The sequence below is a fragment of the Vitis riparia genome, chromosome 1, assembly GCF_004353265.1.
Source record: "Vitis riparia cultivar Riparia Gloire de Montpellier isolate 1030 chromosome 1, EGFV_Vit.rip_1.0, whole genome shotgun sequence".
Taxonomy (NCBI): domain Eukaryota; kingdom Viridiplantae; phylum Streptophyta; class Magnoliopsida; order Vitales; family Vitaceae; genus Vitis; species Vitis riparia.
Window position 1 is genome coordinate 18,842,512 of NC_048431.1, and position 22,734 is coordinate 18,865,245.

General features: G+C 34.6%; 2 protein-coding genes and 1 long non-coding RNA gene across 3 annotated transcripts; all 3 read left to right on the forward strand.

Moving 5' to 3' along the window:
* The first annotated feature begins 314 nt into the window (after nucleotides 1-314).
* Nucleotides 315-6,379, forward strand: LOC117924498. Its single transcript, XR_004652808.1, has 3 exons — nucleotides 315-590; nucleotides 5,409-5,490; nucleotides 6,301-6,379. It is a non-coding gene; the product is annotated as an uncharacterized LOC117924498 (long non-coding RNA).
* Nucleotides 6,380-11,341: 4,962 nt separating this feature from the next.
* On the forward strand, nucleotides 11,342-14,442 carry LOC117920688. Its single transcript, XM_034838285.1, has 2 exons — nucleotides 11,342-13,015; nucleotides 13,930-14,442. Exons 1-2 carry the CDS (start codon nucleotides 11,342-11,344, stop codon nucleotides 14,440-14,442), a joined length of 2,187 nt encoding a protein of 728 aa, XP_034694176.1.
* A 491-nt stretch (nucleotides 14,443-14,933) lies between these two features.
* Nucleotides 14,934-16,855, forward strand: LOC117920697 (ubiquitin-like-specific protease 1A). The gene is made up of 7 exons (XM_034838293.1): nucleotides 14,934-14,947; nucleotides 15,690-15,762; nucleotides 15,865-15,945; nucleotides 16,033-16,143; nucleotides 16,256-16,491; nucleotides 16,606-16,681; nucleotides 16,763-16,855. Exons 1-7 carry the CDS (start codon nucleotides 14,934-14,936, stop codon nucleotides 16,853-16,855), a joined length of 684 nt encoding a protein of 227 aa, XP_034694184.1.
* The last annotated feature ends 5,879 nt before the right edge of the window (nucleotides 16,856-22,734 follow it).

The following is a 22,734-nucleotide window of genomic DNA, read 5'->3' on the forward strand; positions in this document are numbered from 1 at the left end:
TCCCCCCTCTAACCCTCTGCATCTCTTTCTTTTTTGGGAAAAGTATGTTATGGGTCTTTGATATGCAAATAACTAGAATTTGAGAACCCGAGTTTACTATTTTCAAGTTAAATACAATGGTCCTAAAAATAATTTGGATTTTGAGCACTCCGGGTTGAGGTGTAATTTCATACCCAAATTGCCCTCCCTATTCAACCATGTTAGCGTCCACATCTGATAAACCAAAAAAAAAAAAAAAAAAGAACCAAAAAACAATACATCTCTCCTCACACATTTCTCTCTCTGTCTTAAGTTTCTCTCCACCGGAACTCAAATACTCCATATGTTCATCTCCCTCTCAAAACCCACCATTTCTGAAACCCTAACCTCCGCCTGGTCTTCCTCTCAATCTGAAAAACCTAAATCCCGTGAAGCCTAACCTACTATTTTCCTATATATCCCCGAAATCTCTAGAATCCAGGGAAACCAACCCTAACCTCTTCTTCGTGAGTCAACAACGTAGATCGAAGAATTTGGGGAAACTGTAGCTGCTCTCTTCATCTCTGTCTACAGATCCAACTCCGAATCTCTATCTTCATCACCATCATTAGGTGATTATCTTCTTGACTAGTCATTTGAATCATGTTTCTCTCCCTCGTTTTCTGTTTTTGTTGATGTATTTTTTGTGTTGATTTATTTATGGTTTATTTGTGTTGGTTTATTTTCACATTGATGGAGGGGAGATTATGTAGGGTTTCAACATTTTTGGAATCTAGGTATTATGATTCGATTTAGGTTTTGAGTGGTGCACATTTGGAAACAAATAGGCTATAAATTTCTTTGGGGAAGTTGTGTTCAAGGAGGCCCATATAAACAGATCCATAAAATATAGGGATGAAAAAAAAAGCAATTTTTTTTTGTTTTCCTTGGGGGTTTTGCAAGGATTTTCTTGAAAAAAAACATTTACCTTTAAAATCCACCAACAGCAATCTCGAAGGCTAGGACTCCAACACTGGACTTTTTCACCACCAGTTTGGTGGTGGGTGTTGTAGTTCGGACTGCATCAAAACTATGAGATATGGCGGTCTTGACTTTGATGAGCCATGTTTCTAGAGCCATGGTTAGAGGAAGAAGAAGAAAATTAATTAATGAGATCAAAGTTTGGGAGATAGGGTTGGGATTGATCAGAGAGACAAGAAAACAGAGACAGGAAGAGGAGAGGAAGAGGGAAATAATTGAAGAGTGGAGTTGCAGAGATAAGGCTAAAAGAAGAGCATGAAGATGCAGACGTGAGGCTCGTGGGATATTCAAACCATTTCAAATACTCTAATAAGAAAGAACCAGAGAGATGACCCGAGAGAGAGAGAGATTGCTTTGTTTAATATAAATCCCATAACCACACTCATAGAGAGAGCGTGTGGGCTGTTCAAATAAAAGGGTCCCTTTTGTCCTATATGTTTAGGGCACCACTCTCTCTAGAAGAGCGTAAAGCCCTTCACTCCTAGGGTACCTCTCTCTCTCTCTCTCCCTCTCTAATATCAGCTTAGTGGGCAAAAGATACTTTTATGGCATGTTTGGTTGCCAAAAAAAAAAAACACTTTTTCTTTGACGCTGTTTTCTTCAACAATCAAGCTGTGCCATCCATCATTATTGGCCTTTTTTCCCTGGTTAGTTTGTTTTTGGGCGTATTAATGCCCATTGGAGCTCTCTTTTGGGCCCTTATGCTTGGAGTATCATCAAACCACAAGAAAGAAAATAATAATTCACTTTAATTGATGTATAATTAAAATCTCCTGCACTAAAGTATTTCAAGTTGTTCATAAATATTCTAACAATGATCATTTGAGATCAAAATATCCTTTAATAATTATTTTATTTGTACTTAAAGGTCCTTTCTTATACTATACATTATAAGATTAAAGAGTCATGACAGTTTGTTATCATAGATTTATCTTTCTAAATTCTTTCTGGGTGTACTATGAATTAATAATGTTTTAAACATAGAATAAATAATTTATCATGATAGGACAACTTTTAGCAGGTAGAGGCATGGCTTTAGTGGCTGATCACCCTACCATTACATGCATACTTGTCAACCATTTTAGATTACGATATATTGACAACCCTCATTGTGTCATGGCACATAGGACCAATCATATAGGACATATTAGAAAAAGTTGATGTAATTTTGAAATCAAATCATTAAATCATGGAGGGTTTTTCTTAATTTCTAATAAGAAACAAAAAATTCACTATTATGAATATATTTTTCTCCTAATACCTACTTGAAGAAGTGAATGGAATTACCATCTTAAGTTATTAAGTTGGAAATGACATAATATTCTTTTAAGATTGAGAGAAGAAAGGGAATGATGGATAATGTACATACAATGTATTGGGGATGGGAGAATACATAAATATAGGGAAACCCCACTTATTCATTCATTCACATCACATGGATAGTAGGAAAGGTGCAATTGGGATTTTTGGAGGGTTATAAAATTGGTGCCAAGAAGGAGAGTAAGAGGAAGGTGTGGAGGGTTTTTTTTTTACTACTACCATTGCTCGCTCTCTCTCTCTCTCTTTGGGTTTTTACATTTGGCTTTGCCTACCAATGGAAAGGCAATGAAGGATACCCTTGTTTACTTGTCGGAAAATAGTAGGGCAGCCATCCTACATTTCCATATCTTGATAGAAGTGCTTCAAAAACAATGTCTTCTTTCTCTCTCTCTCCTCCCTCACTCAACTTTGGGGGGGGGGGGGGGGGGGGGGGGGTGGGGTGGCTCCTTTTACTTTTGTGATATGTTTTTAAGGGAAAGAAAATTATTAAACCAACTTGAGAGAAAAGAATAGTAAAATAACCAAGGGGGAACTTGGGTTTATTTTTATTTTTATATTTTTAAAAATGATAATAACAACTATATATCTTCAAGAATTCTCTTAATGTATGTTTTCTTTATTAATCTATCCCTTTTTATTGTTAAACATGCTTTATTTCTTTTTATCTCTTTCTTAATTTTTTTTAAATTATACTAGATAATAATTATAAAATAAATTATACTAACAAATAAAAATTTTAAATTGATTTCTAAACCTTGTAACACAAAATTAAAGAATTTTTTAATTAATTTCTAACTCTTGTAGCTTAAGTGTTTTATATTTTTCTTAATTTTTTTTAAATTATAATAAAATATAATAATTAATAGTTGCTTTATCTCTTTTTAATTTTAAAATAAAATTTAAAGATAAATACAATAATTAATATTATATTAATTTAAAGATAAAGAAAAATTAATAGAATAAAAATATAAAGATAAATATCAAAATCAATATCTTAAAAAATCTAAAGATAAATGATAATAATTAATATACAAATTCAATTTTTCATATGAGAAAAAAATTAAATGTGAATTATATTTTATCAATATCTAATGTATTATAATTTTTTTACAATATTAAAATAAAAGACTTATAATAAATACGTTCTTCATGTATAATTAGCAATAATATCAAAGTAAGATAAGCTTAATATCTTCTTAAAATAGAAAAATTATAATAAATATGTTTTCAATTACAATTAACCATGTAATATTATAGATAACTTAAAACTTACCTTACTATGCTTATATTTAATGTTAATTTTTAATTAATGTCGTATCCAAATACTTGCGCTTATAGTTGAGATCCTTCTCAGCTGAATCTCTGAGTTCTAGACTCCTAAGATTTTGGGATGCAAAGGATCTGACACCTAGACGTGTACCCGCAACCACCAACCTTACTTGAACCCATGTAACATATGTATAAGTAAAGGAAGATGGTGATTTGAGGATTAGAATCTTGTTGTTTCTCAATGGAGCTTTGTTAGGAAAGTGGCTGTATAGATTTATGGTTGATATGGATTGTTTATGGAGAAAGTTGGTACTGTAAAATTTGAATAGGAAGGTGGTGGTTGGAGTTTCGAGGTTCTTAAGAGGCATTTGGCTTAGGTTTGTGGAAAACCATTAAAAGAGGGTGGGAGGGTTTTCACGCATATAATAGAATCTTTGTGGGAATGTGCAAAGATGAAATTTTTGTTTGATGCAAAGAATCTTCACTGAAATATTGCTTTTTAGGTTCATTTGGCATTGTAGCGGATAAGGGTGCCTTGTTTGCCAATTATCGAGTGTGGAGTGAGGTCAAGGGCATTGGAAGTTAGGTTTCTCATCAGGCTTCATGATTGGGAGCTTGAGTTGGTGGAGTCTTTCATGTCAGGCATTATTGAATATGCTGTTCTCAAAGGTAGAAAGGACAAGCTAATGCAGAAGCCTTCAAAGATTGAATGCTTTTTGTGTTGAGGAGTTCCAATGGATCTTTTCCTTGGTGGGTGGTGGGGATTGTTGAATGCTCTCTCTAAGGTAGGTTTGTCAATGCAAGAGGTAATTGGACAACATATTCTTACCATTGCCCAACTTGTTAAAAGGTGGGAGTTTGTTGAGTTTGTGCTCTTTACATAAAACAGAGGAGTCTGCAAGTGGCCTGCTAATCCACTGTGGAATGACTCATAGTCTGTGGTTTGGTTTACTCATTTGCAGTCTCTTGGATGGCATGAGTTTGCAAAGGACTCTTTCTTTAGTTAGTGATATAGTTATCAATGAGTGAAGGAAAATTTGTAGGTCTGCACTGTGTTTTTTTGGTGCTTATGTTATAATTGGAATTGAAGAAACTTTGATGGCCTGGAGCAGCCAGAGTTAAACCTTGTTATATTCATATCTGATTAGTGTTATAAATATTTCTTATCACAGGTCCAAAATATGTAAAAGACTTGTTTTCCGTTTTAACTTATGTGCATTAATTATAAAAACCTGGCTGTTCATCAAACATATTGATTAACAATTTGATGGCTATTTACTGATTGACATTTCCATTATGATCAACTAGATATATTATCAACAGTTTCTCAATTTATATAGTGATTATGAGATTGAAGGTGATTAAAATCTCTAGTTAGAATTATTTCTAAGTGAAGGAATTGATGGGACAATTCTTATTCTAATATAACAATCTGATGCAATATGATAAGTCTTGTATATAATGGTGCTGCTAACTGAGATATGTTAGCATTTGGGTTTCCTGTAACATTTACGTAGATAGAAGATGAAATGTTATCATCTAGGTACCTTAACAACCTTGGTGCTTGAAATAGCATTTAACCCTGAGTTAGTTCTTACTCATGATTACTGTAACTTGGAAATTGGGGTTCATGAGATGGATAGGACGCAACTATTACTGTGGTTGGTTGATGTAACTTTCTGATGTTCTCAGCATGTTCTATCTGCAGTTGGTTGCCTATTTGTTTCAATTTATCTGGGTTGTTTTTTATTTATCTTTTTTATTATGTCTTTAATTTATTCTATATCTTTTTTTCTTTCCTTTGAAATGTGTTTTTCTAGGTAACGCATCCTAGCATCAAAGAGAGAACAGAAGTGTCAATTGTTTCTTCAGAATTATTGAGTTTGAAACGATCCAAATCAGGTAAATTTGTACAATCCCTCCCCTGGTGTCCTGTTTATGTAATAGCTAAAATAAAAAAGCATTGACCTACTTGTTTTCATCATCTCATGCATTTATTTTCTGTATGTTTTTAATTGTAACCTATCTTTGGCGAACTCCTCAATAGTGTTATTATTTACTTCACAATTAATTGTTGCTACAAATTATACTCGTTATTGGTTAAATTAATGTCCCCTGTGGGGACTGGTGTGGAAGAAATGTAGTTCTGAAGGGAAGAAGTCATTGTATTACATTTTGCATCACATTTGGATGTTTTCATTTTTTTTATTATATTGCTTATACTGAGTCTAATATATTACAAATTATTAGTTGTTAATTGAAAACAAACCAATTCATTAAACAGAAAATGAGTATAACACGACAAGAAGGATTAAATATCGTTAAGAAAAAAATAACAACAGACTAAGACATGGATAAGGATAACCAAAGCAAAAGTAACAAACTCAAGTGAAAAAAATCCCCCACAAAAGGGTTTAAATAAGAAGCTATTCCCATAGCCAAAATTCTGATATTTCATGTAGGATCAATTTTGAACTTTTGCCAAAAAAGGTAGTAAAAAATCTAAATGATATAATTTCTTGAAATCTTTTGAGCATGAACCTTTTCCCTTGCTATGCTATGAAATTTGGTAATGAATGATTTTATCTCCATGGGATGTTTGGATACACCCTTTATAAACCAAAAAATGTTCTTTCCTCTTCTATGTATACTCATCTGTTGCTTTCCACATTTGTGTTAGCTTTTCTGTTTATCAAGTTTAATTTTTTGCAGGAAGACTACTTTTACCTTCCCTACATTTCTAGCACAACCAAAAGGCAGTTTATGATGCGGTTCGTGATATCTTCCTGCCTCATACATGGTTTCTTATCTTGACTTTTGTATCTGTTTAGCAGACACATGAATGCATCTCTTAAACTGTTTACACACACACACATGTTTGGGGTGGGGTGCATGGTGAGTTGTGGGTTGGTTGGTGTGGGTGTAGTGTTTGTTGGTTTTGTCCATAAAATTTATCTGCCCGATGACCCTAATTGTTTTATTTTCCCTTATTGAAATCTACTAGATAATTTCCTTTCATTTTCCTCGTCTTTCTATTTTAGCTTAGTGCCAAATGCACATTATCTTTGTTTATACTTTCCATTTTTTTGCTTGACTATGTAAGTGAGCTGTTTCATCCAACTAAAATAAAGTTTGAAAACTGTAGTGCTGAATCAAAGTACTAAAGATTAGGTAGTGTATTGTAGAAGTGAATTATTGGTTTCAATTTAAATTTAGATGTTGAATATAATTAGATTCATTACATATTTGTCAACATGCCATACTAAATGTTTGTGGCTAACCACATGTTGGATATACAACATATAGGAACATTGGTCTTTTGTAGGCTATTGAAGAATATTGTATACAAACTCAAATGTTTCCCTATAGTTAAAAATTGGAAATGCAAATCTGCGATATGAGCTTTCCTTTTGGTCTAACATTGACATATTATGTGACATGCCTTTTTGTTGTTTACAAATTCTAAAAGCTCATGATAGAATTTATTTATTTTTCATTCCACCTAACACTTTTGTGTCTTTGGTTCTTTAAATAAAACTCATTTCAATAAATTAAAATATTTCATAAACAAAATGGAAAAGTAGAAAGAAATCAGGATTGACAAATTTCTTTGTGATTAAAATTCATGCAAAAGAATTCTAAACTAAATAGGAATTTGGCATAAAAAAGAGAGGGTAAAAGATCTAGTCAAAGTCATTAATTTTTAAAAACCCTTAAGTGTTATGCTTTAAGGTTCAGTTAGGTCTCTTTACTTAATATTTTAGGTAATCTTTTAGTAGAATCTACCTTTTAAGTGTACATCATTTACATTTTGAAACAAGTAATTTTGCTTGATGTGTTTGGTCTCTGAATACTTAATATTCTTATCAAACATCCTTTAGTGTTTCCTATGTAATCATCTGGAATATGAGCCCTCCAAATTTACTTGTACTTATATTCAACTCTATTAGTTATCCAGCATTTGAAAATGCATGTTTTAGTTATGTTTCTGTTTTTTTATGCAATAATGAGAACATTATGATTTTGTTCATTTTCAGGATCAGAGAATTACTGGAATTCAGGAAGTCCTACATGTGGTAGAACCATCTAAGGTTTGTAGTTAACACACTTATGACTGAAATCTGGTACTTCTGTTGTACTTAGAAAGAAACTAAATGAATGTCTTACAATGTAGTAATGTAGAAATGAACACAATGCTGAAAACTGTAAAAAAATATTAAAAATAGATGTTAAGTAGGTACACCTGGATTATAATTGCAGTGATGATGGTCCCAACTCATGAATGTTTTACATCCCTAGAAGTTACACGACTCAATAAAGAAGAGCAAACAACAAAATACCTATTCTGTCTGCATGAATTATGTATTGATCACCACTTGTCCATGTAATAATTTATTCTATTATTTGGAGCATGCCTCCCTTCATCCACTATTTTGCCCTTAAGCCATATTTTTGTTAAAACATGAGATTCTAGCTCTTCTTCTACAACTGGTTTATCTCTTGATTGACAATTGTTATTATCCAGATTGCTAGTTATTTTATTGAAGGTATAATGCTTCTATTTATTTTTCTGGCTATTATTAGATCAGAAAACGTCATTTGGCTCTGTTTTGATCTCTATGGTTCTTTTTTTTTTTCTATATTTCTTTTCAAAATTAAATTTGCTACTATATTATTATTTATTTATCTTTTCTCTCTTTGGATAGTCTTAAGCCTTTTATCTATAGTTATTGATTTGGTCATTGGAAGCTTGATAAAACAGTAACATCATAGTTGTTAGCAATTCTGTTGTGGTACAATTTAGGAATTATTATTGGATTGGTTAGAAGCTAGGCACTCAGGCATTTTATGGATATTGGTCATTTTTTTTTCTCTCCTCTGTAAACAAATAACTATGAAGTTAATCCTCTTAACTGATACTTTCTCTTCTAGTTGTTGCTGATAAGATTGTTATTGAGACTTAAGAGCTTTAATCTTAATTAATGGAGATTTTAATAAAAATTCCCTTTGCGTTTTACAGTATCTTTTGACGTTGTTGGGCTGTGGAAGCTTGCTAACTGTGAAACAATAAACAGAGAACATTTAACTTAGCTCACCAAAGCTTTAATCTGACTACTTAGGGTTGGATACATGGCTTTTTTTCACATTTCATCTTTATCTATGAAGAATTTGTTAAAGTTTGGGATTTTGTATTAAACTGTAGAATATCATTGGTTTGGTTAAAGATATCTTTCTAGGAAAATATTATGTGTTTTATATAATTAACTTTCTTTCTTGTCTTTCTAGAAGAGAAGAAAGTATATAGGGGTGGGGTAGTGTTATGATTGGAAATTTTTTGTTTAGAATAATTGAGGTGTTTTCAATTGTTTTTTGTTGCATTTTCTACTGTTCACCAATCCTATATAGAATATCACATGCCTGCACTATCTATTAGTAAATATAGCTTCAAGTTCATATGGATACTTACCACAATATGTTGTAGAGACTATATTATATCTGCATAAACTTTATGAATTAATTCAACTAGTCTTTGATCCACTACTTCACTCGTACTGCTATATGAATCCTTCGTTGCCAACCAACTTCATGTTTGAATCAAGCCTTCACTTCATGTTGTTCTGGCCACCTCTATCGCATGCTTAATGGTCAATAGTTGAACATAATATTTGAGTGATAGAATCTGCATAGTCAGGGTATATGCTGTAATTGATTGAGATTTGTTATATTAGCTTCCAATCTTTCTTGCTGGTTCTTGCTTCTTAAAAGTTGTCTTCAATGCTTATTTTGGCCTCCCTTTTCATAGCCCTTGAAACCTGGTTGGCGTAGCAAGTGTTGGGTGGGATCGTTGTAGGTTTCCATTTTAATTTTAGGAGAGGCAAAAATTTACCTATATAAAATGTTTGTTTTGTTGTCATATTTATTTCCAAACATAAGTGACTTTAACTTCTTCTTGTTCAAACATACCAGAAAAGCCCTATGTTATTTACAATAAACATTAATCCTTCTTAGTTTATTCATTATGTACTATATCTAAGCTTTTCCATTCCTCTCATGTCCCTTTTTTCTTCCCATTCTCAGCTTCTCCTTGTTGGACTACATATATATACGGACTTTTTGAAGAAACCAACTTGTAGCATTCATAGATTACTTGGAACTGTTTTTGAGGTATTCTCTTTTCCTATGCTCCTTCTTCTTTCTTCTCTGTGTGTCTGTCTCCGTCTCTCTCTCATTTTCTTGCGAGAACATCATGCAATGTAGGGAAACCCATAATTATTGTGATGTTTCTGCAATCAACTTTTCTTCCAAACTGTGCAACTATTATCATTTGTTAAGTTCACTAAGATGTAACTTATTTGTTATAGTCAGCCCCATTAATCACTCACTGTTACAACATATTTTTGCTTTGTCTTTGTTTACCAAAATTGCTTTCAATTTCTTACCTTGAAAGGATGAGGTGATTGAATATTAACTCTATGAACGAATTTGATGCATTATACAAATTAATTTCGAAAAAAACTATAATATGGGATTTATTGAGATCTTTGTGAAGATACGATGGACTTTTCACTTTCGAATCAAGGTCCATGTATAAATACATTAGGCCTAGTATACACCTACAAAGTTAAGATAGAAAGTTATGTACATGAGAGTGAGAGTGAGAGTCATAAACTAATTGCATCAAAATAATGTCCCTCTTCGATATGTGCGATCATTTAACTATTAATGTCTTGTCCCTGGTAAAAGGTTCTTTTCGATAACTGTTATAAGATGTAATTATGTTTTTAGGATGATGAGGAATGGAAGTGGAAAGAAACATAGAAATCGGTTGGAGATGAGGACATGGGAAAAGGTGGGTAGGGAGGAAGCCACCATTCATATTCCTTAAGCAACTTCATGGCATTAGATTATGGATACATGTATATACTAAGGATTTGAATATAGAAAGGGGCCCTTCAATCCATGCTCCCTCGTTTCCTCTATGTCTTATGTGTCACTAAGAAAAAAATCTTAGACGTTCGATTACCATCACATGGCCCGACGATGACCCCTTTATGGCCTTTCTCTCCACCCTCTCTTCTCCTCTTTCCTTCATCATTATATTCATACATAATCCCTATTTACTTTGTTGTCATTTTTTTTGTAACAAGTTTCTATTTAATTAAGTGATGGAAGAGGACATGTTCTGCTACATTCATGAAGGCGGTCAGCTAGTTAAATGTGTTGGAGGGTCTATTCAATATCAAGGTGGTCGTAGCGAATCGATGGTTGTTAGTCGGCATATGTCACATAGTGATTTCGTTTCAAAACTGTGTGATGCACTGCACTTTGACCAGAATTCTATCAAATTGGAATTCACGTCAAGTTTGAGCCATCATGTCTACTACCGTTGCATGATGATGAGCCCTACTTAAGATGTTTCGATTCAACGAAATGTTTTGTCACGTTATGTCTCATCATCAAGTGAAGTTGTTGAAGGCTATATAGCACCGAATAGGTACTGATAGCCTTCCCAACATCACATCCACTATGTCTATTAACTTTCTTCAAATATATGTAGATGGATGAATTTTTTTTTTCCTTTGTAGTGCCCCTTCTCCTATTGTTGGTTCGAATTCTGCACACCTACTTCCATCCGTGGCATCTACCAATTAATATTGTAATGACTCTTTACAATTGAGTCATATGGGTTTTCCCATAGATGTGCGGAAGCAAATATACTCGAACGTGACTCAAGCGGTTTGAAAATTCCATTATGGGTAGTGGACATACCTTCTCCAATGCTGCCGAGTTCCGTGATGCCGTTTATTTGATGTCAATTGCTGGTAGATTCCGTTATCGCTTCAAGAGGAATAGTACGAAACACATGACAGTTGTTTGCACAGTTACTCAATGTCCTTGGAAAGTCACAGCTCGTGCAATTGGGGATTCGAACATCGTCCAGGTTCACACTTTTCATAACCATCATAATCATAGTTTAGAAGATGTTGCTACATGCCAACCTTTAGTGAGATCTAATCGCGCTTCATTGCTTATTGATGATGTCATCCGGTCCACTCCCGATTACCAAACCCTCCAAATTTGTAAGGACTTTCAAAGGCAACATGAGATGCAATTGATGTATCTTCAAGCATGGAATATCAAGGAAAAGGCAAATGAGCGCATTTATGGAGAACCCAAATATTATTACAAATTGTTGCCTTGGATGTGTGAGAAAATGGTTGCAACAAATCCGAGAAGCATTGTTGAGTTGGGGCATTCAAGTGATGGACATTTTGAGCAACTCTTTGTTGCTCATTCGGTATCTATCCAAGGGTTTGCAATGGGGTGTCGGCCAATCATAGCTATTGACTCCACCCATATGAGTGGGCCATATAGGGGTGTGTTATTTTCGGCGACCGCATACGATGCTAATGACGCCATGTTCCCCTTAGCCTTTGGCGTGATGAACTCAGAAAATTATGACGATTGGTCTTGGTTTTTGCAAAATTTGAAGAAGCTTGTTGGAGATAAGGAAGTCATTATTATCTCGAATAGACATCCCGCTCTCCTTCGAAGTGTTCCTGAAGTGTTTGGGCTTGAAAACCATGCCTACTGTTACCGTCACTTGAAGGAAAATTTCAGCTCTTTCTTGAGCAAACATAACACAAGAGGGAACAAAGGTAAAGAAAATGCACTCCAATTCCTTGATAGTATTGCCTATGCAAGGTTAGAGCACGATTACAATGTTTCCATGTTTGAACTACGGAAATACAATGATGTTTTGGCCAAATGGGTTGAAGAAAATGAACCCGAACATTGGGCTATGTCCAAATTCCCAAAACAAAGATGGGATAAAATGACCACAAACCTTGCCGAGTCGTTTAATGCTTGGCTAAGGAATGAAAGACATCACTCCATTTGTACATTTCTAATGGAGCATATGGCTAAGTTAGGTTCTATGCTTGTCAAACATAAAGAGGAATCAAACAATTGGAAGGGATGCATAGGGCCAAAAATTGAAGAAAAAGTTCAGCAGAAAATTGTCAAAGGTGAGGTGTATCCGGTCACTCCTTTCATGAACGGAATATTTGGGGTTTCTATTGGAACCACCTTCTTGAATGTGGACATTATAAAGCGTACTTGCACATGTAGGGGTTGGGAAATGTTGGGCATCTCTTGTGAACATGCGGCAGCCGTTATTCTTTCCATCGGTCAGAATGTTGTTGATTTTGTTCAAGATTGGTACAAATTCCCAATGCAAGAGCTGATTTACTCGGGCTTCTTCTCCGGTATAGAGACCCATGACATGCCAATGGTCGCTAATGATGGTTTGGTTCAATCTATCACCGGTGAAGTTTTCCCCTCTCTTAACCGACCCCATACCAAACGGCCTCCCGGCAGACCAAGAAAGAAGTGCATTGAGTCCCAATTTCAAGATAAACGGACTGTTTCTTGCTCAAGATGTCATACTTCCGGGCACAATAGGAAAACGTGCAACAACCCTTTGTCTTAAGTGCAATGCTATCACATTCTTCCATGACTGAAACTATGTGTTTTTTGTATATCCATTACATGTTTTGAACACTCTTCTAAAGGTTGTTACCAACCAAGAACACATATGTAACACTTATCATTGGTGTGTTGTAATGGGTAATATTACATCAAGAATTTTATCATAATTCCTTTTGCTTCATTTCTTAGTAGGCTAATCTTGTTGAAAACCATATAGTGGTGTACTTTTTTAATCCAATTTAAGGTATATTGTAAATATCAAGCTCCCATTTATTAAGAACTATGTTGTACAATACTTGAACAAATGTTATTGTTGTATTAAACAAGCTTATACAGGTTGTAAATCAAAATCCATCATTCACAGACATAGGGACAACTGTTTTATGTAAACTTTATGAATTCTCTTTGACCTCTGAACTCATTTTTATTCTATTTGAGATCAATTCTGATCAACTGATACAAATGCAACACTATACATGTGGACTTTTAAGATTGTTATGTTATTAATGAGGAATACATATATAAAACTGCTCATTTCATTGTGCAGATGCAACATCTACCCCTTATATTGCTATTATCACGGTGATGCTCCATTCACAATCTCTTGGTGCATAATTTTCCCCAACTAGTAGTCTACATCGTTGCTGAAAATACTCAAAGAAAAGAAGCACTTCATTTATTAAACACATGGATAGCAGACAAAGGAAGCGGAGAAGCCATGTTCCATTAAGATCTGAAGCGGTAAAATATTTGACAGCCCTTTAACCTACTTTTAAAACTATTACTCTTGAGGCTTAACTCTGGAATTGCGACATATTTGTAATATATTTTCCTTCTTTCATGTTGTAGGTTAAGTTACCAAAATCTCGTTGCTCAGGAAAGAAATTCCTATCAATCATGGATACCCTCCCAATGGATAAGAAAAATGTCATCAGTGATATGGGATTCGGGGGCTTGCTGCAGCTTGGTTGTAAAGAATTGCGTTATAAGCTAATAATGTGGATAGTGGCCAATTACGACATTGGCTACCACCGCTTATGCATGGCAACAAGAGTTGTTGTCCCAGTCACGCCCAAAGATGTTAGAGAGGTGCTAGGCATCCCGGACAATGGCGTTGACATTCTCATCTACAATAGGCGTGGCACACCCAACCGCACATACGACATCAAAATATTGGAAACTAATTTGCATGATCTACCAGTTGGTGAAGAATTCATGAAATCCTTCCTCATTTTCGCCTGTGCCACTATCCTTACCCCCAACTCAAAACAAGAAGGTATGCATGACTTGTGGGACATGGTTTGGGATAGTGAAGTGGGGGTGCGCAAAAATTGGGTCAAGTTTGTTCTCCAATATGTCTAGGATGGGATAAGGGACTATCGTACAAGTCACCCGACATACATTAGAGGTTGTGTCTTGTTTCTTCAGGTATTCATTTCTCAACCTCTCCACATTAATGTCATATGCGTCTACCAAAATAATTTCTTCTTTTGTTGATCTTGTAATAGCTTCTCTAACCAACTTATATTTGATTCCCACTTCACAGCTTTTATATATCAACAAGTTCTATATGACGGCTTTCCAAGTTGAAGTCCGCAGTCCACTTTCGGCTGCATGGATAGATGAGCAAGTCAAGAGGCGCTTGGCTGCCGAAATACACACCTATGGCAATTATGGCCATGTCCAGGTATGCTAAAATTCAGCAACTCCATAAACGTAGTTGGGTGTTATCATTAATTTATGTTTCAAAGTAATCATCAATGTTTGTTTGATGTATGGGCAGGTCATATAGGGAAGCAAACCTTCTGCACATAATGATGGACATCCATACGAGGCGGGTTGCTCATACTCTGATGACCCAACTGAGGTACGCCATGGCACTACGACTTTATGACTTCACAAACAAACTTGAGCACCATCCTCATTCTAGTTGATCGTACTAATTGATATTCCTTCTCCCTAACACTAGACCATTGAAGCATGGCTGAGTCGGAATTCTGAACATCTTATGAGCCTTGCTTCATTTGTGGCACAAGACATTGCCACACTACGTGCAAAGTCTAGTGGAAGACAAAGTGGGTGTGCACTCACCCCGCCATAAGAGGTTGTGAATGTAGAAAGAAAGAAAGATGAGGGAAGCACCGGTGTGCATTCTTGTAGTGATGAAATGATGAGAAAAGGATCCGGTGCCGCAAGCACTCATTCTAGCCAACAAAGAGTCACCGATGCAATAGTAGATGATGACCCATGTATTGACCATGACACATTCCCACCTTCACAAAAGAGTGCTGAATTGCAATCACTTAAAGGGGTGTAAATTGGAGTTCAAGAAGGCTGTGGTAGCAAAGAGTCTTCTCCTACCCTAGGCGAAGAGTTAAACACACAACGAAAAGGCTTGTCAAGCCAGCCGCCATTTGCAAATCCCCTTTCGTCTCACAATGTGTTCAATTATTTCCTAAAATAAGCCAACAAGAAAGGTTGGTTGCGGATTATGCGTTGTTCGAAGACGGTGAGCCAAGGTACTTCACATGAATTCACCATTTATTGTTAAAGTTGACATTATTGTTAATGTTTATGGATATTGACTTAACACATTTTTTACAATGCAGCGAGATCTTGTATGATATGCATGGCACATATATAACACGGGATGAGCTTTCTTCGCTCAATGGAGGCCGTTGGGTAAATAGTGCAGTATGTCTCAAAGATTTCTATTCTGCCTTGGTTGTTATATAAGATGCACATTATTATGTTTTATGGTCATCTACATGTGTACATTTTCAGATTATCGGACTGGTCTGCCGAATGATGAATGTAGAACAAGATATACCACCGCGCGCACACTATTTCGACCCATCATTCTCCGTGAGGCCTTAATCAAAATTCTTTAATGCGTTCATCTATTATTTTAAATTGGAGACTATGTGGTGAGCTATAAGAACAAATGGACAGGTGGTGCTAGCCAACCTTACGTCAAAGGCCAAAAAACATGAAATCAAAGAGCGGTGTTGGATGTTCCTTCATGCTGAATTTGTGGGTCATGATTTCTCTAGTTGTGATATGGTACGTCAAACCTAGTACAATGGCATCAAGGTCAAAGTCTTTGTTTCATTTAATTATCATATAATAGTGCCCTACTAACCTATTAATGGCAATGTCATCAATATGTGTGTAGCTATTTTTTCCCGTCTGCGACAACAACCATTGGTACGTGCACGTGGTCAATATTCCAGCTTCAAGGGTCGAAATCTTATCTTCGTTGCCTTTAAGAAGGGGTAACGGGATAAGTGTTGTATCGAGACGCTTGTCTGATGCAATTGATCAAGCATTCCATGCTCATGGCATGCTCAGGCGAGTGGAGGTCTCAAAATTCCAGCATGTGCAACCCCAAATTGTGCAACAACTAAATGGGTAGATTACTTTAACCGTTATTATTTGACGTATCATTAAATATGTGGTACTGATGTATTTGTCTTTTATGCTTGATGTATGCATATGATTGGTGTAATGCAATTGGTGGTGTAGATATGATTGTGGCATGTTCGCAATCAAGTACATGAAACATTGGAATGGGGCGACACTAGCACATTCAATTGCAGAGGTAAGTGCAACCAATACTTTAGAAATTGGTTTATTTGATTTTTTACCAAACCAGCATATGATTTTCGTGTGTGTTGTGCAGGACAAGATGCATCTATATCGACTGAGGCTGGTCGTTACTTTGGTTACTAATGCCGCAAACAATGCTAGAGATAAGGTCTTGAAGGCGTGTTGAATTTGATTAATAGAGGCCACCTTGGACAGGCAAGGTCAATGATGGAACCGTACTTGCATAAGAGTGGGGCTGGTGGTGCCGGGAGTGCATAATTAGAAGGTGGCACCCTCTATTTTTTTCTCTGTTGTTTGTTTGTCTTGAAAATTTATATTTGAGGGAATTACCTTTCCAATAAATAAAAAAACTCAAGCATAAAAGTAGATTTTTTCCTAGAATCACAATTAAATACATATGAACTAAGCCAATAAATTAGTGTTATTGTGAGTTTTGATAAGAGAAGACGCACACTAGAATGAATACCCTATGAAGTATTTTATTTATTAATTTATTTTTTCTGTGATAAGTACCTTGTCAAGTGATTTTGATAGTTATTACTAAAAACTTTATACCAGAATTATATCTGCTGAAAAATATAGAGGCTTATTGTTTGAATATTTGAGCATGTAGGCTTTATCAGTGGAAATTTAATGGTGCAGAATCTGGAGGTGGTTCGTAAGCTGGGAAAGCACTGAGAAAATAAGAACAAGAAAATACCAAGGTTCTCCTCATTAATGCGATCTCACTTGCACATGACAGTTGTAAGTTCTCATTTCTTGGATGGTTTGGATCTTTATGTTAAAGTTGTTAGTATCATGTGAAAGAGCTACCATCATACTATTGACTTCCTTTTTTTGTTGTGTTGTGAATTTCATTAGGTGCTTCTGTTTTTTGCTACTTTCAACGACACAGATAAAAATTACGTTATTATGATTATTATTTTTTCTTAATTGCAGGTGACAATTGGAAAACAAGATGGTTGACAACCATAAAGACATGAGCAATGTTACAATTCGGAATCGTGGCTGCTAGAGAAATGGACGTGATCATAAGACATTCTCATCATGACTCCGACTTTATAATATAACTATTCCTATTTTGATTTTTGTTTGTAAATGTAGGCATGCCCAATACCGAAGCCCTCTAAAAACTATATAGATACATCATAATTGGTTTTTTGGTTTACCATTTTTACTTTGGGAACCCATTGCATACTTCCGATATATTTGGGTTGTGAACCCCCTTCTGTTAGGTGCTTTTAGATTAATTTACCACTGACTATGAAAAATAAATTGGTATATGAAATTTTCGTTGAGCTAAAGAGGTTACTCCATGACCTCTTTGCAGGTGCGTAGTTCTAAGAAAGCCATGAAATACGAGAAACTATTGGCTAGGTTGAAGAAATTGCTTTCTATTCTGCCTACTATTTGGCCAGGCTAATTCTGCTATATGAGAGGTGAAGCTGGAATTTTTAAGTAAGATATGGTGAATTCTATTTTGTGTCATCATCATGAATAACACCTATTTAATATCTGCATACTGCTGATATTGAATATGTAATGGACAGTATCTCTTGGATTATTTAAAGATGTCTACAGACTGGTCCATCTTATGCCAAATCCATCCCACTGTGAGCCTAACCCATAAAAAAATCTCACTTACCTTTAAATTTTTAATGGAATTAAAATTAGATTGTTCAGTATTTCACCATTTGCTTTCTTTTTTCCTTTTGTTTTTTTTCACTCATTTCATGGCTACTCCTTACATCTGTATGTATAGTGTAAGGACTTATTTCCTTTTATGGAATTCCAGGAGTCAAGTCATATGGATACCGGATAATCAAGAACAAAAATTTCCTATAGATGGGATAGACAAGGTTTATGTTGCATAATTCTGTTTATAGTTCTATAATTATGCTAAAACTTCCAGTTGTGGTTTGGCTTAACTTTTGGTGTTCTGCTGCAGATAAGGTTCCAAGTTCAGAGTGTAAGTTATTCTCCAGTTCCAGTTGAGCAGCGAAAAGAGTCAAAGCCATTTGCCCCTATGGTGATTTCGGTAAGTTCGTCCTTTGAACTTCATCCTTTCAAGGTTTTTCATATCTAGAAGTAGGGCACCTGAAGCTCTTTTTCCTTTGGAAGTTGTGGTATAATTTTAAGGGCCAACTGCATAGAGATATTGCTACTCCCTAAGATTTTGTTTTCAATGGTAAGAGTTTCTAAGTGTTGGCTGATGGAGTGTGCTCAAAACTAGTTATGTTATATTGTTTTATGGCTCTTCTTTTAGTTGGGTACCACTCTGGCAGTCGTTTGAATATAGTGAAAGAATATTGCTATTATAAGGACTAGAAAAATGAAGTAAACAGACTTTTAGCAAATTATTCAGAATAAGCTCCCAAACATTTATATTTTCTAGACAAATAACCTCTTATTTCTTGAATTTTTCTAGTAATTTACTTGACTTCTCGGTTAGTAATTAATATTCTCTATTTCACTAGGAGATTATTTATTTATCCATTTATTAGAATTCTCATATATACAGATCCATGTGTGTGTATTAGATATGCCTACTATACTAAGTCTTTAGTTTATGGGTTGATACCACTTGTGGTAAGCGATATATGAATAATTAATATATTATATTTTCGTTTTCCATCTCTGTGATAATATGGATTTATCATCCTTTGGTATCTACTAATTTTGTTCCCATTATGCATTATGTTTCATCCATAAAATTAGCAAGTTTTTACTAAGTGCCATTTTCATCGAACTAATCTAAGAGCAATTGTTTCTCATACTGAAACTACAGTTTTAAATCATTAAGCTGTGTAATAATCATGGTTTTAAGGATTGTTTTTATTCAGAGTGTAAGGCCTCCTCAATTCAACTCAATATTATGACTATATCAATTAATATCTTTCCAATCCAGTAGGTTAATCCAGCTTTTTTGATCCCTTATCGTATGCAAAATGAATTTTCATGAGCAATTATTATTGCATTGCAGGCATACTTGATTTAGTAGTTTAGTTTTGTCATAGAATGCAGAGATCAGGTTGAACTGGAATGATCAAATATGCGGTTGCTTCATGTTTGCCTGCCAGCAATGGTTGTTTGATGCATTTTGATTTAAAATGGTGCTTTACATCTGCATATTCTATTTTTTCTTTTTTCAAATGAACCACCTTTTTTTGGAATCATTTATGACCGGATATCTCAAATTACATGTCCATGGAGTTGGACATGGTTATTATTATTTGGTTGATGGATGCATTGCTCTATTTTATTCTATTGAATTTTTTTACTGTCTTAACCAAGTAGGCATTGGGAAGTGTCTTTGGGAAAATAGGTTTAATTTAAGATTGTTTTCATTCATTTTGTTCCTTCATCTTTTGTTGATCACCTATTTTCTGATGTTTCAAGTATCTTAGTTGATTTGGACAACATTTGTATTATGAAACATCAAATAGTGGTTTACAACTTATGTTATATTTGAAGTGCTTGGCTTGAAGTTTGATGGAGTTTTTTTGTCTTTTGAAGAGTTCACATCTAGTTATTTTAGTGATGTGCAGACCCTCCACCCCCCAAAAGTAGGAACCGGATAACCTCATAAGTCATGATAGTGAAACTTAAACTAATAATATTTTCAACTTGAGGTTAAATTTAGAGATTTTTTCAAGTTCATTACTTTCTTCTTGAAGATTGAATTTTTGGGGGTTATCAATGATTTAACGAGACACAGCCTGGAGGTTTTTGGAGTTACTAGTGATTGTTGCTCACCTCTCAACCTTCCATTGATAAAACAGAACAAAAAGGTATTTTTTCCATTTTATTTTGTCATACTTCCACTTAGATGATCATCGTGGATTCTTTTGTCTAATAAACTATCAATCTAGACTTCTTTAATCATAGAAGAATGATGAGATTTGGTTCTTTATTTATTTTTATTGCTTTGGGTAAGAAATAAAATTTTCATATAGAGCACTTGTTTAATTTTATCTGCATAATCTTGTTTAGCAAATGTCTTAGCTTTGAGGAGATTTTGATTCAATATTCAGGGTCTTTTTCTAGCCTGGGTTTTCTATCATTGTACTTATTTGGACAATACAACCATTTGACAATAGAGGCCATGTTGCAAAACTTTGCATTGTGTTTCTTCCCCTAATATAATTACATCTCTTATTGGCATTTCTCGAGTGGATGACTAGCAAGATGTTTTCCTTTTTGCTTCTCTACTTTTCTATAATTAATCTCATTATTAATATGTTTATAAACATGAACTTGTGTGCCTTTTTTGCTTCTTTTATATTCTTTTTCTATTATTATTATGTTTTTGGATTCGTGTGCATTTATTTTCCTGCATTTGCATCTGTCTCCAATTTCAACCCCGTATAAGATCTCTAAGCTTGCCCATGAAAAATAAATCTTAGAAGTTGCAGAATCCAACATAAATGAACCTCATTGTCCAAGATAAGAAAAGTTTGTGTATTTATGATTTTCTATTTTTTGGACATTGAGATCAAAATTTGTGTTCTTATTGTTTTCTGCTGCAGGCATTCAAGAATGTATTGGATCAATATCTGGGAGTAAATTATGATGGCCCAAAACCATTGGTTGGGTGAGATATACGCTGACACAAACTTCTCTAAAGAAATTGGTCCTGCCAGTAGCCACAAGAGAGCAAATCGATGCATGTCCCCAGAAGATGCTTTTGTCTCAATTGGTACTTTTACATGTGAGTCATCCACAGAATTGTAGAGTATGAATCATTGCTAACTTTAGATGGTGTTGTATTTCTCAGTTGAGTATGTGCTATCTGAGCCATGCTACATGATCTGCAATGCTAGTCCATTCATTATTTGATGTTCTGTCTGGTTTTAAGTTATGAGACATGTTTGTGTTCTTCATCCAAGTTACAAGGCATAAAACATACTGATCCAACACTGTTCACCAAGATGATCTCAACTACCCACTAGTGTATTAAGAGTATCACTCCCTGAGTATGATAACAAAATTTCTAAGTTTACCTTATAACCTCTTGATATGGGTGCCAAAGAAGTTTGTGCTACTATGGCTAACCAATTAATCATAATTAGAAGGATATGTTCTAATAATTATCTTTCTCAATCATTTGAAGTTAATTTTGTGTAGGACTAATTGTGGCTACATTTTTTCCCACCCCTATACAATGTCGAAGGTTTGTAATTCTTTTTTGTTTTTGTTTTATCAAGTATTTAATGCAATTTTGGTATTTGGGAAAAATAGCTCCTATAACTAGTGTTGGCAAATCCTCTTACTATTGTTCTCACATAACAATAATTGAAACAGTTTGTGATAAAAGTTGTACATTTCTTCAAAATGATTGTAAATGGGTAGTTTTTCAATTTGTAAGATGTCACTTTTCATCAAATGGTTGTCATACTTTTATTTCATGCTATGCAATGGATTTGTTCAATAGAGCCTAACTATAATTTTAGTAATTTTTTTCTTTTTATGGAATGAATGGTTTTCTTGCAATGTTCTTTCAATGGGATCTCTTCTTTAGGGCCTATATGGAATCCTATCATTATAGGCTTGTCCTACAATGGTTTATTATAAATGTGTTTTCAGTTTGTATTTGATGAATTAAGGATTATAAATTCTGCTCGTATGGTTCTACAGGTTGAGAATGAGTTGCAGAACAACTTGACTTTTGGGTTACTAAGCTTCAAATCAACACAACTGGACATAAATAGTGAATACTGCTGGAGATCAATAGTTTGAAAGGAAATGTTAGCTGCATTTGAGAAACCTTCACAACTTCTAATGGGCACAGTGGTAGGCACCGAAGAACTTGACAGTGATGTTGTGATGGGCATGAAAGACTGAAATATTGCTCCTATATGGAAAGAATTGCTATTGGTGCTGATAAAAAAAAATAAACAATGGCTAACTGTTGGTACTTAGGCTATTTATACATCTTATGAAATTAAAGCTTATTTTAATTTGAGAGTTCTCAAAACAACCTCAACTGGCATGACATTTGGTGACATTTCCATTTGTAGTTTACTACTGTTTAACTAGGTATGT